The following is a 19,522-nucleotide window of genomic DNA, read 5'->3' on the forward strand; positions in this document are numbered from 1 at the left end:
ACAACTGTTTCATAAACAAGAATCTTTCAAATTCCCTGGCGATGGAGTACGCTGCTGTCTTCTGATTGGAGCGTTTTGGTGCTCAGCAAAGTATAAAAAGAGGTGCCCTGTTTGACCAGCGAGGAGATCTTCATCTTCCTCACCCTGTCACCAAAACAGGCAAGAACAAGGTGGAGGAGAAGCCGGCGATAACAACACAGCGAGTCGATGTGCCGAATGGATCAAAGATGAGGAACGCAACTGCATTCACCTTTTTTCATTTGACAGGATTGAGCCACATGACGCAACAGCTTCGAGTGCTTCTTTTTGTGATTACCTGGCTGTGTTACGCTGCCATTTTGCTGGTCAATCTTGTTCTTATTGTTACCATCATACTAGAGAAAAAACTGCACGAACCCATGTACTTGTTTTTATGCAATCTTTGTTTTAATGGCCTTTATGGGACTGTTGCCTTTTTCCCCAAATTCCTTCACGATCTGTTGTCGAAAAGTCACGTTATATCTTATTTTGGCTGTCTGTTGCAAGTCTTTGTCATTTATTCTTACGCAGCGTCTGAAATTGCCATTTTGACAGTGATGGCTTACGACCGCTACGTGGCCATATCTCGACCGCTGGAGTATCACTCCATTATGACAAAAAGCAGGATGGTGTTCTTGATGCTCTACTCCAGAGTAACACCTTTGCTCTGCCAGGTCATTCTGGTAATCATGAGCTCCAAATTGGAACTGTGCGGTTCCCTCATTGACAAAGTCTACTGCGAGAACTGGTCCCTCGTTCAACTGTCCTGCAATCCTACAACATCCAACGGTATTGTCGGATTTGTGATTATTGTATTTTACTTTGTACACGACCTCTTCATTCTGTGCTCCTATGTGCAGCTGGTTAAATTAGCTTTGAGGTCCAAAGAAGGGAAAAAGAAGTTCTTGCAGACGTGTGTGCCGCATTTGCTGTGTTTGGTCAACATTACCGTGGCTTTGCTCTTTGACCTCATGTACGCTCGTTACGGCACCAGCTCCATGCCTCGGAGTCTCAGAAATTTCATGGCCATCCAAATCCTCGTCATTCCACCGTTACTCAATCCGATCATTTACGGCTTGAAACTGTCCAAGCTTCGAACCAAAGTTTTGCAATATTTTAGAGGGAAGAAGAGCTTTGAATAAATTGAGATCTATTTTGTGCAAACGAACAAGTTGGTTTGGTCTCTTATTGAAAGGTTGTTTTGTAATTTTGTCAAAATATTTTTCCCATTTTACTTTTTCAGAAAAATTAACTAAAATAGCTAATGAGACGTGTGGGGTTTTTTTTCAATTTTTTGTATACATTGAGTAATGACGTCTGATGTTATACTCCTTGTGCACCGCAACTTTATCCTTGCATATTAGACACTGGGATGCCCCTGTGCTCAACAAAAATATATTCCGTCTCCCACTTCTCCTGAAATTGTCCGTGCTCATCGCCAAATTTTCTCTTCAGGACAGGTTTTGAAAAAGATATGACTGGGGCTGACAAAAACCGTATAGCACTAGGTGACGATATATTTTCCCTCCACTTGTTCATCCAAACATGTTAAAGTGACCAATTGCTAATTCACGCTGTTGTCACGAGCCTGAGCTGGGAGCCCACAGGTGTTAAAAAGTATAAAACCACCAGATGCATGTGAGAAAAAATGTGCGGGCCGCATTAACACAAAGATTTTATTTCAGGCAGGGGGCCACAAAACATTGTCCTGAGGGCCGCAATTGCCTCGTGGGCCGCGAGTTTGAGACCCCTAGTCAAAATGATACAGAGCTAAACAAGACCAGAGCTGACAAACATGTTTTCCCCAGTATTGATTAGACAGACTATTAGCTGATGTAATTCCCATTTGTTATGATGCCATGACATACATAATAGCAACAAACACAGTGTATATATAATGATTAAACCTCATGGTCATGCGTCCACTATCCCCAGGACATCAATCTACTGCCAGTGCATGGCGCTGGGACTAAACATTCCCTAGTGGAGTCAAGACACAAACATGTGTCCACTGTCACCGTGACAATATCAGAAAAACAGGACAATGGCCGCCCCCCTCTGAAAGTATTGATTTTACAAAAGATTAAAAACATTAGTATTTGCAGCAGAACGCCACGATTTTAGGTGGACAAAGGCACGCTATTATAAGTATGAAACAGACTAAATTGTCAGTTTCGGATTCACAGACATAATCTGTATTCAAAAACAAATCCTGCGACGCGTTCGGCCACCGCCTGATTGCTAATGTAGTCGTTAGCGGGCAGTCAAGCTAGCAGCCACCAAGGTTGTTCATAGGCTACTATATAACAACAGCAAAGGTCAACAAAATATAAGGGAAACATGTAACATGTCTTTTATTTTAAAGTTGGCCTTTGGATGCAATTGCTTTGGCGGCGGTATTAGCTTCAAAGTGAGGCTGGCCTGACCCATTCTTAGAGTACAAAAAGAATGGTGACAGGAGGTTCAAACCGGAGCGCAATATTCCATTTCCAGCCCTCATGCACACTTGCTTATGTACACTGTTTGGGTTTACAGAATATCTTTATCGTATGATTATGTTGGAATGTAACCTGTAATAATTTACCTAGCTTGTCCAGTCTTAACAAAAGTAGTAGAAGTAGTTAAATTTGACACCGTTCGATAACGCACAATAAAAATTCTCCAACTCAAGTGTCAATATTTATGTGACTATTCACTGTTCCAAGCTCCAAATACAAAATTGTTGGTCATAATATCACTGTAAACATCAGAAGCTTTTTTTAATGGTCACTCCATTATGACAGCAATTTCAGGTACAGTGTGAAACACTGGACACCATTTTTGGACTTAAATAGTAATAAATATTGGAATCACACTTATTTTTAATAGAGCATTAAACAACTGTTTCATACACAAGAATCTTTCAAATTCCCTGGCGATGGAGTACGCTGCTGTCTTCTGATTGGAGCATTTTGGTGCTCAGCAAAGTATAAAAAGAGGTGCACTGTTTGACCAGCGGGGAGATCTTCATCTTCCTCATCCCGTCACCAAAATAGGCAGGAAGAGGGTGGAGGAGAAGCCAGCGATAACAACACGGGGAGTCGATGTGCCGAATGGATCAAAGATGAGGAACGCAACTGCATTCACCTTTTTTCATTTGGCAGGATTGAGCCACATGACGCAACGGCTTCGAGTGCTTCTTTTCGTAATTACCTGGCTGTGTTACGCTGCCATTTTGCTGGTCAATCTTGTTCTTATTGTTACCATCGTACTAGAGAAAAAACTGCACGAACCCATGTACTTGTTTTTATGCAATCTTTGTTTTAATGGCCTTTATGGGACTGTTGTCTTTTTCCCCAAATTCCTTCACGATCTGTTGTCGAAAAGTCACGTTATATCTTATTTTGGCTGTCTGTTGCAAGTCTTTGTCATCTATTCTTACGCAGCGTCTGAAATTGCCATTTTGACAGTGATGGCTTACGACCGCTACGTGGCCATATCTCGACCGCTGGAGTATCACTCCATTATGACAAAACGCAGGATGGTGTTCTTGATGGTCTACTCCAGAGTAACACCTTTGCTCTGCCAGGCCATTGTGGTAATCATGAGCTCCAAATTGGAACTGTGCGGTTACCTCATTGACAAAGTCTACTGCGAGAACTGGTCCCTCCTCCAACTGTCCTGCAATCCTACAACATCCAACAGTATTGTCGGATTTGTGAATATTGTATTTTACTTTGTACACGACCTCTTCATTCTGTGCTCCTATGTGCAGCTGGTTAAATTAGCTTTGAGGTCTAAAGAAGGGAAAAAGAAGTTCTTGCACACGTGTATGCCGCATTTGCTGTGTTTGGTCAACATTACCGTGGCTTTGCTCTTTGACCTCATGTACGCTCGTTACGGCACCATCTCCATGCCTCGGAGTCTCAGGAATTTCATGGCCATCCAAATTCTCGTCATTCCACCGTTACTCAATCCGATCATTTACGGCTTGAAACTGTCCAAGCTTCGAACCAAAGTTTTGCAATATTTTAGAGGGAAGAAGAGCTTTGAATAAATTGAGATCTATTTTGTATGTTGTGCAAATGAACAAGTTGGTTTGGTCTCTTATTGAAAGGTTGTTTTGTAATTTTGTCAAAATATTTTTTCCATTTTCCTTTTTCAGAAAACTAAACTAAAATAGCTAATGAGACGTGTGTTGTTTTTTTTCCAATTTTTTGTATCAATGTCAGAAGTTGCTGGTTATTAAAATGGTGCAAGACGACTCATCCGGCACAAAGTATTTCATAGACGATACCATCACCCAAGATCTCAGCCATGGGTAATGTCTTGTTTATATCATATAGACATTAGAAATAATAAAAAAAAAAGCCTACTTTGACATTGTAATTTTGCTATCTGTTTTTAAACGAAGAGAGTAAAAGTAAAAAGCACCCATAAACAAATCCTCATGGAAAGAACAAATACGTACTTGAGCGGGGGTAAAAAACAAAGTACAGTATTTTTACTTGATTATTTCCCGCCACTGCGCCGAATCAGATCTCGTCCCAAGAGTGCTAACAGGCAGCATTAAATGGCGCACGTACTCATGATGATCATATCTTCCGACGTGAGCAGTAGGTCACGGACAACATCATGAAGACACATGTTGGTAAGTATGCAGTATGTGGCTCTTCACTGTGTGTTCTGAATTGAAATTTTGACAGATCATTGAGGGCAAGCTGTCATTTCCAACCATACCTGAATAAGAAACTGAAGCAACAATAGAGTACTTTTAGATGTTACATTAAGGACTCATCAAAATGTCACCAAGGAGTTACTGAGTGGGATACTTTATGTGCTCTGAGGTTGACTGGTGATCAAGTCATGTAGAAAATAGAAAATGGTTGGCTTCTCTGCTGGTTCTCTACTGCCACGGTGATCTGAATTTTCATCTTTGGAAACTATAATGATCATTAAGATGAATAGCATTGAGATGAAGGTGTTGAGAGAGCTGGAAAAGAAGCAAGATGAGAGAGAGCAAGTACCAGAGGATTTGCACAAACTACTTTTTTAGAGCCAGGATATTCTTCATTTGGTGCATAGGTGCTACTGACCCTCGTTTCACTTTTCACAGACGGTGTCAAGCAACAGGTTGTTATGACTCACAAAGGTCTGTGTGGGTAAGGATGACCAACAAGTTAATTTTTTTTCCAGCTCTCATAGCACATGTTGTACCATACTTTCCTTCTCCTTTCTCTTCACAGACGGTGTCAAGTAACAGGTTGTTATGTCTTCTGAGTTTGCGGGTGTGTAAGGATGCCCAATCTAACGCTTCCTCCTTACTTTAATCTCACCATGTTCATAAACATCGGCCCGTACCGCTACCCGGCGCTGGCGGCATGCCTCCTCCTCTACGTCTTCATCGTGTGCGCCAACTGGGCCGTCCTGGTAACCATCTGCCGGGAGAAGACACTTCACGAGCCCATGTACGTTTTCGTCGCCTGCTTGTGCTTTAACGCCCTGTACGGCTCCACAAGCTTCTTCCCCCGCTTCCTGCTGGACCTGGGGTCCGACGTTCACCTGATCTCGCGCGCGGCCTGCTTCACACAGATCTACGTCATTTACACGTATGGAGCCAACGAGATGACCATGCTGTGTGTCATGGCATACGACCGCTACCTGGCCGTGTGCCATCCGCTGCACTACCACACCAGAATGACAGTGAAAAAGGCCCTGAGCCTGGTTGGCCTGGCGTGGCTCATTCCCGCCATCTTTCTCACCATGGTGATCTACCTATCCGCAACGCTGCCCCTCTGCGGCAACGAGATCTACAAGGTGTTTTGCGCAAACTGGAATGTAGTCAAGCTGTCATGCGTGTCCACGGTGGTCAACAACGCGGTGGGCATGTTCATGACCATCAGCACCGTTTTCCTCCCGCTCACCTTTGTTCTCTATACGTACACGCGCATCATAAGCACGACTTGGAGACGCTCGGACAAATTCAAGGGGAGAGTATTTCAGAGCTGTTTGCCGCACATGATCTCCTTTGTCATTTATTCCTGCATCGTGTTTTTGGATATCACGCTGAGCAGGCAAAATGTGAAGGAGATGAACGCTTTTGTTGCCATCATCTTATCGCTAGAGTTTGTGGTTATTCCGCCGCTTCTCAACCCCCTGGTGTACGGGATGAAACTATCATGTATACGTAAACACATCTTCAAGATGGCGTGAGACGGGGCCTGCGGCTCTGCTTTTCCTCAGGCAGCAAGTTGAAATGAACTGAATTCTAAGATTGATTATTTTTCAATATGTTTTTGTAATTATTGTCAATAAAGAAAGCCATCTTTAAGCACTTGGGGGTTTTGTAAAATCCAAATCCATAGTGAATGTGACATCATCACTAAGTATAATGAGTAATGTTACACAGTAAATGTGTTGTTTTGTGTTTTATTTCATATCCAAAACAATGCTTCTCTTCACTGATGACAAAAACATTCAAGTCATGTCTCAGAAAAGTTCAATAAATCCCAGATTGTTTATAGTGCCAATGCAAACTATTTGTTTTATTTTCCCCACCTTTAAAGATTCCAATTACCAATGCAGACTATTTTTTATTTTTATTTTCCCCCACCTTTTAAGATTTCAAGATAGCAATCGATCATGAGCTCAATCTCCTTTTTTACATTGTGATGTCATAAACAATGAACAAGTATATTTCTGAGACAATAAAGAGTATTGATTACTTTAAAATGTAGGGAACAAATGCACAGCAAAGTATTTCTACTTTGCTACTATCTGCCACTGAGCTGGAGTCAGAAAAATTCCCAAGGGTGCAAAGAGACGGCCTTAAAAGCTGCATGCGCTCGTGGTGAGCGAGTCTAGCTTAAACGTGAGCAGTAGCTCACGAACAACAACATGAAGAAACGTGTTGGTGAGTATGCACTATGTTTGTGGCTAGTGAGCGTGTCATGTTTGTATTCTTGAAGCCTCTATTTATCCCGTAAAAAAATATTAGGGACAAACATTTCGAGATTTTGGATCATCACTGTTGAATTCAGTTTTCCACAAGTCTGCAGCAGAGTAGTGTGACCAAAGAGGGTCAATGATGTGATCACATTCACATTGGAGTGCAATTGTGCTTAATGAGCAATAATTTGATAATACAACAGAAGTGTTTGCTGTGTTTTTGTGCATGTGTGTGTTAACGGCAAGTCAACGGTATTGTTCTGAACCAATTCGTTCAAGCACGAGTAGTGCTGAATGGCTTTATGTGATGTGCGGACTGCCAGCAATAAGAACTATGCCAGCCTGGATTGCGTTTTGAGGCTTCCGCATTCAATATGTAATAATTGAGTGTTAAGTTCTGGCTGCTCAGGTACCTAGTACTGCATTATGAAACAATGGAGTAAAACAACCCTTAACAATCTCTTGCGACCAAAGGGCTGACAAACTATATTCATTTAGTCACCACAGGAAGGTTTGAAATAAAGCATATATACCGCATTTTGTCCGGGTTCATTTTGAATTTTGGTGTCATCATACTTTCTGAGAACCACCCTTCTCTTTTCTCTTTTCATAGACGGCGTCAAGTAACAGGTTGTTAGGACTCCCGAGGATGTGGAGCATGTAAGGATGCCCAACCTAACGCTTCCTCCTTACTTTAACCTCACAATATTCATAAACATCGGCCCGTACCGCTACCCAGCACTGGTGTCATTCCTCCTCCTCTACGTCTTCATCGTGTGCGCCAACTGGGCCGTCCTGGTGACCATCTGCCGCGAGAAGACCCTTCACGAGCCCATGTACGTTTTTGTGGCCAGCTTGTGTTTCAACGCCTTGTACGGCTCCACGGGCTTCTTCCCCCGCTTCCTGCTGGACCTGGCGTCCGACGTTCACCTGATCTCACGTGTGGCCTGCTTTACACAGATCTACTTCATCTACACGTACGGTGCCAACGAAATGACCACGCTGTGCGTCATGGCCTACGATCGCTACCTGGCCGTGTGCCATCCGCTGCACTACCACACCAGGATGACGGTGAAGAAAGCCCTGACCCTGGTCAGCCTGGCATGGCTCATTCCCGCCATCTTTCTCACCACACTCATCTACCTGTCCGCAACGCTGCCCCTCTGCGGCAACGAGATCCACAAGGTGTTTTGCGCTAACTGGAATGTAGCGAAGCTGTCATGCGTGTCCACGATGGTCAACAACGTGGTGGGCATGTTCATGAGCATCTGCACCGCTTTCCTTCCACTCGCGTTCGTTCTCTACACATACACACGCATCATAAGCATGACTTGGAGACGCTCGGCCAAATTCAAGGGCAGAGTTTTCCACAGCTGTTTGCCCCACATGATCTCTGTTCTCGTTTATTCCATCACCGCGTTTTGCGATATTGTGCTGAGCAGGCAAAATGTGAAGGAGATGAACGCTTATGTTGCCATCATCTTATCGCTAGAGTTTGTGGTTATTCCGCCGCTTCTCAACCCCCTGGTGTACGGGATGAAGCTATCAGATATACGTAAACGCATCTTCAAGATAGTGTGAGACGGGGCCTGCGGCTTTGCTTTTCCTCAGGCAGCAAATTGAACTAAAATTAATTTTAAGATTCATAATTTTTAGATATTTTCATTTATTGTCCATCAAGAAAGCCAGCACACAGGGTTTTTGTTTAATTTAAATCTTTAGTGAATGTGACATCAACACCAATTAAATGTTACACAGTAAATGTGTTGTGTGATTTATTTCATATCCAAAACAATGTTTCTCTTCACTGATGACAAGAACCTTCAAGTCAAGTCTCAGGAAATGTTCAATAAATCCCAGACGGTCTCCAGTGCCAATGAGGACAATTTTTTATTTTTCCCATCTTTTAAGATTCCGAGATAGCACTCAATCAAGTTCTCAATCTCATTTTTTACACTTTGATGTCATAAACAATTAACAAATCTATCAGGTACAATTTATCTAAAGTACAGATACCCTGAAATAAAATCTACATCAGTGCATCAGCAAAGCATTTGTACTTTGTAACAAAGTATTTGTACTCTGTTACTATCTGCCACTGAGCTGGAGTCAGAAAAATTCCCAAGGGTGCAAAGAGACGGCCTTAAAAGCTGCGTGCGCTCGTGGTGAGCGAGTCTAGCTTAAACGTGAGCAGTAGCTCACGAACAACAACATGAAGAAACGTGTTGGTGAGTATGCACTATGTTTGTGGCTACTGAGCGTGTCATGTTTGTATTCTCGAAACCTCTATTTATCCCGTAAAAAAATATTAGGGACAAACATTTCGAGATTTTGGATCACCACTGTTGAATTCAGTTTTCCATAAGTCTGCAGCAGAGTAGTGTGACCAAAGAGGGTCAATGATGTGATCACATTCACATTGGAATGCAATTGTGCTTCATGAGCAATAATTTGATAATACAACAGAAGTGTTTGATGTGATTTTGTGCATGTGTGTGTTAACGGCAAGTCAACTGTATTGTTCTAAACCAATTCATCCAATTATGAGTAGTGCCGAGTGGCTTTATGTGATGTGCGGACTGCCAGCGATAAGAACTATGCCAGGATTGCGTGTTGAGGCTCCTGCATTCAATAATTCATTTCATTAATCCTGCATTCAATAATTCATTTAATATGTTGCATTGTGTCAAGTGTAAAAATATTTCATTATAAAATATTCATTGACTTGACTGGTAAATTCTGCTGCTCAGGTACCAAGTGCTGCATTATGAAACAATGGAGTAACACAACATTCAACAATTTGTTGTGACCAAAGGGCTTACAAACTATATTTATTTAAAGCATATATCATTTTGACTTGGTTCTTTTTGAATTTTTGTGTCACATATTGTACCATACTTTCTGAGAACCACCCTTCTCTTTTCTCTTTTCATAGACGGTGTCAAGTAACAGGTTGTTAGGACTCACAAGGACGTGGAGCATGTAAGGATGCCCAACCTAACGCTTCCTCCTTACTTTAACCTCACAATATTCATAAACATCGGCCCGTACCGCTACCCTGCGCTGGCGGCATGCCTCCTCCTCTACGTCTTCATCGTGTGCGCCAACTGTGCCGTCCTGGTGACCATCTGTCGCGAGAAGACCCTTCACGAGCCCATGTACATTTTTGTGGCCAGCTTGTCAATCAACGCCGTCTACGGGTCTACGGGCTTCTTCCCCCGGTTCCTGCTGGACCTGGCATCCGATGTTCACCTGATCTCCCGCGTGGCCTGCTACGCGCAGATCTACTTCATCTACACGTACGGTGCCAACGAAATGACCACGCTGTGCGTCATGGCCTACGATCGCTACCTGGCCGTGTGCCATCCGCTGCACTACCACACCAGGATGACGGTGAAAAAGGCCCTGAGGATGGTTGGCTTGGCGTGGCTCATCCCCGTATTCATCTTAACCACGGCAATCTGTCTGTCCGCAACGGTGCCCCTTTGCGGCAACGAGATCCACAAGGTGTTTTGTGCTAACTGGAATGTAGTTGAGCTCTCTTGCGTGTCCACGATGGTCAGCAACGTGGTGGGCTTGCTAGTGACAATTTGTACCATTTTCCTCCCGCTGGCCTTCGTTCTCTACACATACACGCGCATTATTGAGAGCACCTGGAGACGCTCTGCAAAATTCAAGGGCAGAGTTTTCCACAGCTGTTTGCCACACATGATCTCCTTTGTCATTTTTTCCATCGCCATATTTTGCGATATATCCTTGAGCAGGTACAATGTGGAGGAGATGAATTCCTTCCTTGCCATCATTTTGTCTTTAGAGTTTGTGATGATTCCGCCAGTTCTCAACCCCCTGGTGTACGGGATGAAGCTATCAGATATACGTAGACATATCTTCAAGATGCTGTGACATTGTGCCAAAGATTAACTGAGTATAAACAACTAATTTGATCTGCTGCAAGGAAGTGTAATTAAATGAGATTTTACAATACAATTTTTTATTGTATTAAAAAATTTAAATGTCATCAAATGATTCTTAAGTCTTTGACGTTTTTAATTGACCCAAATTAAGTTTTTTTTTATCACTTGAATTTGCAGTACGCAGATTGTAATGCAACATAATCAGACAGTAAAACAAAAAAAAATTGCAATAAATGTATTGTTGTGTGATTTCTTTTTTATTAATAGAATAAAAATAAAATTTTCTCAAAATGAGAAGCCTTTTTTTATTATCTCCAAATGTGTTGCAATCATCTTTAAAGCTTCTATTCTGTTTTAATGCCTTTCAATTAGGATCTCAATCTTAGTTGACATCCTATTTTTTATGTAATCATGAATAAAAGTAACACGGTGATTTTTTTCTTTACAAAGTAAGGAGTATAAAATACAAATATTGTCTTTTAAATGCTTGGAGTTCATGCAAAACCTTTTTAAGAAAGTAAACACTCAAGCAAAGAAAAGAGCTCGGAAAAAAAATCTACCTCAGTACAGTAACAAAACATTTGTACTTTGTAACAAAATATTTCTACTTTGTTACTATCTGCCACTGAGCTGGAGTCAGAAAAATTCCCAAGGGTGCAAAGAGACGGCCTTAAAAGCTGCGTGCGCTTGTGGTGAGCGAGTCTATCTTAAACGTGAGCAATAGCTCACGAACAACAACATGAAGAAACGTGTTGGTGAGTATGCACTATGTTTGTGGCTACTGAGCATGTCATGTTTGTATTCTTGAAACCTCTATCTATCCCGTAAAAAAATATTAGGGACAAACATTTCGAGATTTTGGATCATCACTGTTGAATTCAGTTTTCCACAAGTCTGCAGCAGAGCAGTGTGACCAAAGAGGGTCAATGATGTGATTACATTCACATTGGAATGCAATTGTGCTTAATGAGCAATAATTTGATGTTACAACAGAAGTGTTTGATGTGATTTTGTTCATGTGTGTGTTAACGGCAAGTCAACTGTATTGTTCTGAACCAATTCATCCAAGTACGAGTAGTGCCGAGTGGCTTTATTTGATGTGCGGACTGCCAGCGATAAGAACTATGCCAGGCTGGATTGCGTTTTGAGGCTCCTGCATTCAATAATTCATTTCATTAATCCTGCATTCAATAATTCATTTAATATGTTGCATTGTGTCAAGTGTGAAAATATTTCATTATAAAATATTCATTGAGTTGACTGCTAAGTTCTTGCTGCTCAGGTACCAAGTGCTGCATTATGAAACAATGGAGTAACACAACATTTAACAATTTGTTGTGACCAAACTATATTTATTTAAAGCATATATCATTTTGACCTGGTTCTTTTTGAATATTTGTGTCACAAATCGTACCATACTTTCTGAGAACCACCCTTCTCTTTTCTCTTTTCATAGACGGTGTCAAGTGACAGGTTGTTTGGACTCTCGAGGATGTGAAACATGTAAGGATGCCCAACCTAACCCTTCCTCCTTACTTTAACCTCACAATGTTCATAAACATCGGCCCGTACCGCTACCCTGCGCTGGCGGCATGCCTCCTCCTCTACGTCTTCATCGTGTGCGCCAACTGTGCCGTCCTGGTGACCATCTGTCGCGAGAAGACCCTTCACGAGCCCATGTACATCTTTGTGGCCAGCTTGTCAATCAACGCCTTGTACGGCTCCACGGGCTTCTTCCCCCGCTTCCTGCTGGACCTGGCATCTGACGTTCACCTGATCTCCCACACTGCCTGCCTCTTGCAGATCTACTTCATCTACACGTATGGTGGCAACGAAATGACCACGCTGTGCGTCATGGCCTACGATCGCTACTTGGCCGTGTGCCATCCGCTGCACTACCACACCAGGATGACGGTGAAAAAGGCCCTGAGGATGGTCGGCTTGGCGTGGCTCATCCCCGTATTCCTCTTAACCACGGCCGTCTGTCGGTCCGCAACGCTGCCCCTTTGCGGCAACGAGATCCACAAGGTGTTTTGTGCTAACTGGAATGTAGTTGAGCTCTCTTGCGTGTCCACGATGATCAGCAACGTGATGGGCATGCTAGCGACAATTTGTACCATTTTCCTCCCGCTGGCCTTCATTCTCTACACATACACGCGCATTATCGAGAGCACCTGGAGACGCTCTGCAAAATTCAAGGGCAGAGTTTTCCACAGCTGTTTGCCACACATGATCTCCTTTGTCATTTTTTCCATCGCCATATTTTGCGATATAGCCTTGAGCAGGCACAATGTGGAGGAGATGAATTCCTTCCTTGCCATCATTTTGTCTTTAGAGTTTGTGATGATTCCGCCAGTTCTCAACCCCCTGGTGTACGGGATGAAGCTATCAGATATACGTAGACATATCTTCAAGATGCTGTGACATTGTGCCAAAGATTAACTGAGTATAAATAACTAATTTGATCTGCTGCAAGGAAGTGTAATTAAATGAGATTTATTATATTGTATTAAAAAATTAAAATGTAATCAAATGATTCTTAACTCTTTGACGTTTTTAATTGACCCAAATTAAGTTTTTCTTTATCACTTGAATTTGCAGTACGCAGATTGTAATGCAACATAATCAGAGAGTAAAACAAAAAAATGCAATAAATGTATTGTTGTGTGATTTCTTTTTTATTTTTAGAATAAAAATAACATTTTCTCAAAATGAGAAGCCTTTTTTTATTATCTCCAAATGTGTTGCAATCATCATTAAAGCTTCTATTCTGTTTTAATGCCTTTCAATTAGGATTCCAATTAGGATCTCAATCTTAGTTGACATCCTATTTTTTATGTAGTCATGAATAAAAGTAACACGGTGATTTTTTTCTTTACAAAGTAAGGAGTATAAAATACAAATATTTTGTTTTAATTACTATGAGTTCATGCAAAACGTTTTTAAGAAAGTAAACACTCAAGCAAAGAAAAGAGCTCTGAAAAAAAATCTACCTCAGTACAGTAACAAAACATTTGTACTTTGTAACAAAGTATTTCTACTTTGTTACTATCTGCCACTAAGCCGGAGTCAAAAAAATTCCCCAGGGTGCAAAGAGACGGACGGCCTTAAAAGACGCGTGCGCTCAAGGTGAGTGAGTCTATCTTAAACGTGAGCAATAGCTCACGAACAACAACATGAAGAAACGTGTTGGTGAGTATGCACTATTTTTGTGGCTAGTGAGCGTGTCATGTTTGTATTCTTGAAACCTCTATTTATCCCATAAAAAAATATTAGGGACAAACATTTCGAGATTTTGGATCATCACTGTTGAATTCAGTTTTCCACAAGTCTGCAGCTGAGCAGTGTGACCAAAGAGGGTCAATGATGTGATTACATTCACATTGGAGTACAATTGTGCTTCATGAGGAATGATTTGATGTTACAACAGAAGTGTTTGATGTGTTTTTGTGCATGTGTGTGTTAACGGCAAGTCAACTGTATTGTTCTGAACCAATTCATCTAAGTACGAGTAGTGCCGAGTGGCTTTATGTGATGTGCGGACTGCCAGCGATAAGAACTATGCCAGGCTGGATTGCGTTTTGAAGCTCCTGCATTCAATAATTAATTTCATTAATCCTGCATTCAATAATTCATTTAATATGTTGCATTGTGTCAAGTGTAAAAATATTTCATTATAAAATATTCATTGACTTGACTGCTAAGTTCTTGCTGCTCAGGTACCAAGTGCTGCATTATGAAACAATGGAGTAACACAACATTTAACAATTTGTTGTGACCAAACTATATTTATTTAAAGCATATATCATTTTGACCTGGTTCTTTTTGAATTTCTGTGTCACATATTGTACCATACTTTCTGAGAACCACCCTTCTCTTTTCTCTTTTCATAGACGGTGTCAAGTAACAGGTTGTTAGGACTCACGAGGACGTGGAGCATGTAAGGATGCCCAACCTAACGCTTCCTCCTTACTTTACCCTCACAATGTTCATAAACATCGGCCCGTACCGCTACCCTGCGCTGGCGGCATGCCTCCTCCTCTACGTCTTCATCGTGTGCGCCAACTGGGCCGTCTTGGTGACCATCTGTCGCGAGAAGACCCTTCACGAGCCCATGTACATTTTTGTGGCCAGCTTGTCAATCAACGCCCTCTACGGCTCCACGGGCTTCTTCCCCCGGTTCCTGCTGGACCTGGCATCCGATGTTCACCTGATCTCCCGCGTGGCCTGCTACGCGCAGATCTACTTCATCTACACGTACGGTGGCAACGAAATGACCACGCTGTGCGTTATGGCCTACGATCGCTACCTGGCCGTGTGCCATCCGCTGCATTACCACACCAGGATGACGGTGAAAAAGGCCCTGAGGATGGTCGGCTTGGCGTGGCTCATCCCCGTGTTCATCTTAACCACGGTCATCTATCTGTCTGCAACGCTGCCCCTTTGCGGCAACGAGATCCACAAGGTGTTTTGTGCTAACTGGAATGTAGTTGAGCTCTCTTGCGTGTCCACAATGGTCAACAACGTGGTGGGCATGCTAGTGACAATTTGTACCATTTTCCTCCCGCTGGCCTTCGTTCTCTACACATACACGCGCATCATAAGCATGACTTGGAGACGCTCGGCCAAATTCAAGGGCAGAGTTTTCCACAGCTGTTTGCCACACATGATCTCCTTTGTCATTTTTTCCATCGCCATATTTTGCGATATAGCCTTGAGCAGGTACAATGTGGAGGAGATGAATTCCTTCCTTGCCATCATTTTGTCTTTAGAGTTTGTGATGATTCCGCCAGTTCTCAACCCCCTGGTGTACGGGATGAAGCTATCAGATATACGGAGGCATATTTTCAAGATGCTGTGACATTGTGCCAAAGATTAACTGAGTATAAATAACTAATTTGATCTACTGCAAGGAAATGTAATTAAATGAGATTCATTATATTGTATTAAAAAATTAAAATGTAAATGATTCTTAAGTCTTTGACGTTTTTAATTGACCCAAATTAAGTTTTTCTTTATCACTTGTATTTGGAGTACGCAGATTGTAATGCAACATAATCAGACAGTAAAACAAAGAAATGTAATAAATGTATTGTTGTGTGATTTATTCCTTATTTATAGAATAAAAATAACAATTTCTCAAAGTGAGAAGGCTTTTTTAATTATCTCCTACTGTGTTGCAATCATCATTAAAGCTTCTATTCTGTTTTAATGCCTTTCAATTAGGATTCTAATTAGGATCTCAATCTTAGTTGACATCCTATTTTTTATGTAGTCATGAATAAAAGTAACAAGGTGATTTTTTTTATTTTTTTTTACAAAGTAAGAAGTATAAAATACAAATATTTTATTTTAAATGCTTGGAGTTCATGCAAAACGTTTTTAAGAAAAAAACACCCATGTAAAGAAAAGAGCTCGGAAAAAAAATCCACCTCAGCACAGTAACAAAACATTTGTACTTTGTAACAAAGTATTTCTACTTTGTTACTATCTGCCACTAAGCCGGAGTCAGAAAAATTCCCCAGGGTGCAAAGAGATGGCCTTAAAAGACGCGTGCGCTCGTGGCGAGTGAGTCTTCCAACGTCAGCAGTGCATCACGGTCAACAGCATGAAGACACGTGTTGGTAAGTATGCCGTATATTTCTGGCTGCTGAGCGTGTCATGTTTGTATGTTTGAATTTCAAACGTCGATTTACCGTGTGAAAAACCATCATGAGCAACCCCTAATTTTGTCGAGAGAGGACAATGGAGGCCAAGTGGTAGCCATAGAAAATAGATGGATGGATTGTTTCAGCAAATTAAGTCTTGTGCAAGGGAGTTGAAAGTGACGAAAACTTGAGTGTTTATGATGAGAACAGTTGGACAATGATGCTGATGAAGTGTTTGAGATATACCGAGAGGGCCAGGCTGGGTCCAAGGAGTTTTTGAGGGGCACATTGAATAAAGCCTGCAACGGTATTTCTCACTGCTTTTTGTTTGTAGTCAAAAGTGATGTGACGAAAAAGAACCCCATGTCCTATTTGTGGATTACTATCGTATGCTTTAAATGTACAGTGTGTATTATTTAATGACATCTACAGCTAAAATGATAGAAAAATAATATTTACATTGATGTGATATTTCTTTTCATATTACTGAAATTGATTTGAAAATAACTGACTTTAATAAATCAAAGCCATTTACACACTGTGGGTAACTTTAGGGATTCAGGCTTTGGAGTGGGAGGGCAGAGGTTCGAGTCTTGGGGAGGCTGCATGTGTGTGTCTTTTCAACTCTAAATCTGATAACACAACCTAACTACTCATGGCTACATCATCTTTTAATTTTTAGACGGACCGTTCATGTGAGTTACAGGACTGAAAGTAAAATCAATAAAACATTGAAGCCACATTTGTGAAAATAGCATGTCGACACTAAGTACGTTTCAACAAAAAATATGTATACAAAAACAGCAAAATAATTTGGATAGTAGGACTACTCCATAATTTTAACCCTTTATAGCACTGATGAAACATCATTGCATTGACAGAAAAAAAAATATCACAAATCATTTTCCCTCTTTTCTCTTTTCACAGACAGTGTCAAGTAACAGGTTGTTATGACTCACGAGGCTGTGGAGCACGTAAGGATGCCCAACTTAACGCTTCCTCCTTACTTTAACCTCACCTTATTCATGAACATCGGCCCGTACCGCTACCCAGCGCTGGTGTTATTCCTCCTCCTCTACGTCTTCATCGTGTGCGCCAACTGGGCCGTCCTGGTGACCATCTGCCACGAGAAGACCCTTCATGAGCCCATGTACATTTTTGTGGCCAGCTTGTCAATCAACGCCCTGTACGGCTCCACGAGCTTCTTCCCCCGCTTCCTAATGGACCTTACATCCGACGTTCACCTGATCTCCCACACTGCCTGCCTCTTGCAGATCTACTTCATCTACACGTACGGTGCCAACGAGATGACCACGCTGTGCGTCATGGCCTACGACCGCTACCTGGCCCTGTGCCATCCGCTGCACTACCCCACCAGGATGACGGTGAAAAAGGCCCTGAGCCTGGTTGGCTTGGCGTGGCTCATCCCCGCCGCCTTTCTCACAAGAAACATCTCCTGGTTGGCCAAGCAGCCCCTGTGTGGCAACAAGATCCACAAGGTGTTCTGCGCAAACTGGAATGTGGTCAGTCTGTTATGCGGGTCCATGGAGTTTAGAAATAAGTCCGGCATATACGTTACCATGTTTGGCATTTTCCTACCGTTGGTCTTCGTTCTCTACACGTACATGCGCATCATAATTGCCACCTGGAGACATTCTGCAAAATTTAAGGGCAGTGTTTTCCAGAGCTGTTTGCCACACATGGTGTCTTGTGTTAGTTATTCCATCACTATATTTTGTGATGTAGCCCTGAGTAGGTCTAATCTGGAGGAGATGAATCCCTTCCTTGTCATCATTTTGTCTTTGGCGTTTGTGATGATTCCGCCAGTTCTCAACCCTCTAGTGTATGGCTTGAAACTATCACGTATACGCAAACACATCTTCAAAATAGTGTGAGATTGTGGAAGTCAGTGCTAACTAAAAGGAGAACTTTAATGGGCTTTGCAGACATTTTTTGTTGGAGAGTAACGGACTCCACCAGGAAGGCCTTAGCCAAGCACTGAATGAGTGGATTTTTTTGGGGGGTGGGCGTGGCCAAGGCTTACCTGTTCCACACACTACATTGAATTTTGACGTCGGCACTTTAAGAAATATTAACGCATGCACTTCCATCGCTGGAGGTCCACTGCCCAATATTTTCAAAATACACTTCACGGTGCGCCTTGGCTGGCCCGCAAGTGCGATTGCCACGACGGGTTTACCTGGCTAGCGTCGATGTCACAGCAACCGGGCTGTTAGCTGCAAAGCTAACGAACTCCTCAAAGAAATCCACAATATATCATATACACAAACAAATAATTCCAAAATAGATTTACTTGCTGTTCCAGACAGAGGTGCGAAAAATGTCCTGCTGTCCTCAATTGTATTGTCCCAGATTGCACAAGATGTCATCCTTAAAATGGTTGCCACAAACTAAGACATTTTGGGCATGCATTCCATGCATAAAGTCCATTTCTGTAGCTCGGTTGTAGGGAGAAGAAAGACACTGTTGTCCAGCCATGCCTGCGTGGTTGTTTGCGTTGGAAACTTTGGCATGGGGATAGAGTAAAAATTGTATGAACGGGTTAGTGACGCCATAAAATGAACGAAGGTGGGGTAAGTGACGTCACAAACTGATCTGCTAAAACAGAATGCTATTTGACAGCCCAGCACACCTTGCACCGCTTTAACATCCATCTTACGAAGTTATATTGACAAAGTTAACAAAAACAATCACACACCCTCAACAAAACCACTTTGGGGGTTATTCTTTTTTTTTTTATTATTGATCTTATTTCAGATTCAGAGTTCATTCCAGAGCTGCTGCATGGCCCGTTAAAGTCCCTGAGTCAGAATTAATGTGATTCAGTGATCGCATGCAAGACTGACTACAGTAAGAAACTGAGGTGCTGTTACAAAGTTGGAATCTGGGACATGATTTTAGTGGTGGGCTTCAGCTTCACACACACACCATCAGCTCAAGTATGTACAGCTTCTCATAAACACAATATTGGTGAGATATTCCAAAGTGCACCTT

At 42.0% G+C, this 19,522-nt stretch overlaps 8 protein-coding genes across 8 annotated transcripts; all 8 read left to right on the plus strand.

The window, feature by feature from the left end:
- Positions 1-143: 143 nt before the first annotated feature.
- LOC133159398 (olfactory receptor 6N1-like) lies at positions 144-1,160 on the plus strand. The gene has a single exon (XM_061286353.1). The coding sequence runs from the start codon at positions 228-230 to the stop codon at positions 1,158-1,160; it is 933 nt and encodes a 310-aa protein (XP_061142337.1). The 5' UTR covers positions 144-227.
- Positions 1,161-3,121: 1,961 nt separating this feature from the next.
- Positions 3,122-4,054, plus strand: LOC133159399 (olfactory receptor 6N1-like). Its single transcript, XM_061286354.1, has one exon. The coding sequence runs from the start codon at positions 3,122-3,124 to the stop codon at positions 4,052-4,054; it is 933 nt and encodes a 310-aa protein (XP_061142338.1).
- Positions 4,055-5,256: 1,202 nt separating this feature from the next.
- LOC133159400 (olfactory receptor 6N2-like) lies at positions 5,257-6,210 on the plus strand. Its single transcript, XM_061286355.1, has one exon. It carries the CDS (start codon positions 5,296-5,298, stop codon positions 6,208-6,210), a length of 915 nt encoding a protein of 304 aa, XP_061142339.1. The 5' UTR covers positions 5,257-5,295.
- Positions 6,211-7,553: 1,343 nt separating this feature from the next.
- LOC133159838 (olfactory receptor 1P1-like) lies at positions 7,554-8,526 on the plus strand. The gene has a single exon (XM_061287216.1). It carries the CDS (start codon positions 7,612-7,614, stop codon positions 8,524-8,526), a length of 915 nt encoding a protein of 304 aa, XP_061143200.1. The 5' UTR covers positions 7,554-7,611.
- A 1,349-nt stretch (positions 8,527-9,875) lies between these two features.
- Positions 9,876-10,848, plus strand: LOC133159925 (olfactory receptor 10A3-like). The gene has a single exon (XM_061287335.1). The coding sequence runs from the start codon at positions 9,934-9,936 to the stop codon at positions 10,846-10,848; it is 915 nt and encodes a 304-aa protein (XP_061143319.1). The 5' UTR covers positions 9,876-9,933.
- A 1,462-nt stretch (positions 10,849-12,310) lies between these two features.
- Positions 12,311-13,283, plus strand: LOC133159940 (olfactory receptor 10A3-like). The gene has a single exon (XM_061287353.1). It carries the CDS (start codon positions 12,369-12,371, stop codon positions 13,281-13,283), a length of 915 nt encoding a protein of 304 aa, XP_061143337.1. The 5' UTR covers positions 12,311-12,368.
- Positions 13,284-14,790: 1,507 nt separating this feature from the next.
- On the plus strand, positions 14,791-15,720 carry LOC133159985 (olfactory receptor 10A3-like). Its single transcript, XM_061287470.1, has one exon. The coding sequence runs from the start codon at positions 14,806-14,808 to the stop codon at positions 15,718-15,720; it is 915 nt and encodes a 304-aa protein (XP_061143454.1). The 5' UTR covers positions 14,791-14,805.
- A 1,719-nt stretch (positions 15,721-17,439) lies between these two features.
- Positions 17,440-19,313, plus strand: LOC133159753 (olfactory receptor 10A3-like). The gene has a single exon (XM_061287101.1). The coding sequence runs from the start codon at positions 17,458-17,460 to the stop codon at positions 18,400-18,402; it is 945 nt and encodes a 314-aa protein (XP_061143085.1). The 5' UTR covers positions 17,440-17,457; the 3' UTR covers positions 18,403-19,313.
- Positions 19,314-19,522: the final 209 nt, after the last annotated feature.

The sequence above is a fragment of the Syngnathus typhle genome, linkage group LG9 (genome assembly GCF_033458585.1).
Source record: "Syngnathus typhle isolate RoL2023-S1 ecotype Sweden linkage group LG9, RoL_Styp_1.0, whole genome shotgun sequence".
NCBI classification, from domain to species: Eukaryota; Metazoa; Chordata; class Actinopteri; order Syngnathiformes; family Syngnathidae; genus Syngnathus; species Syngnathus typhle.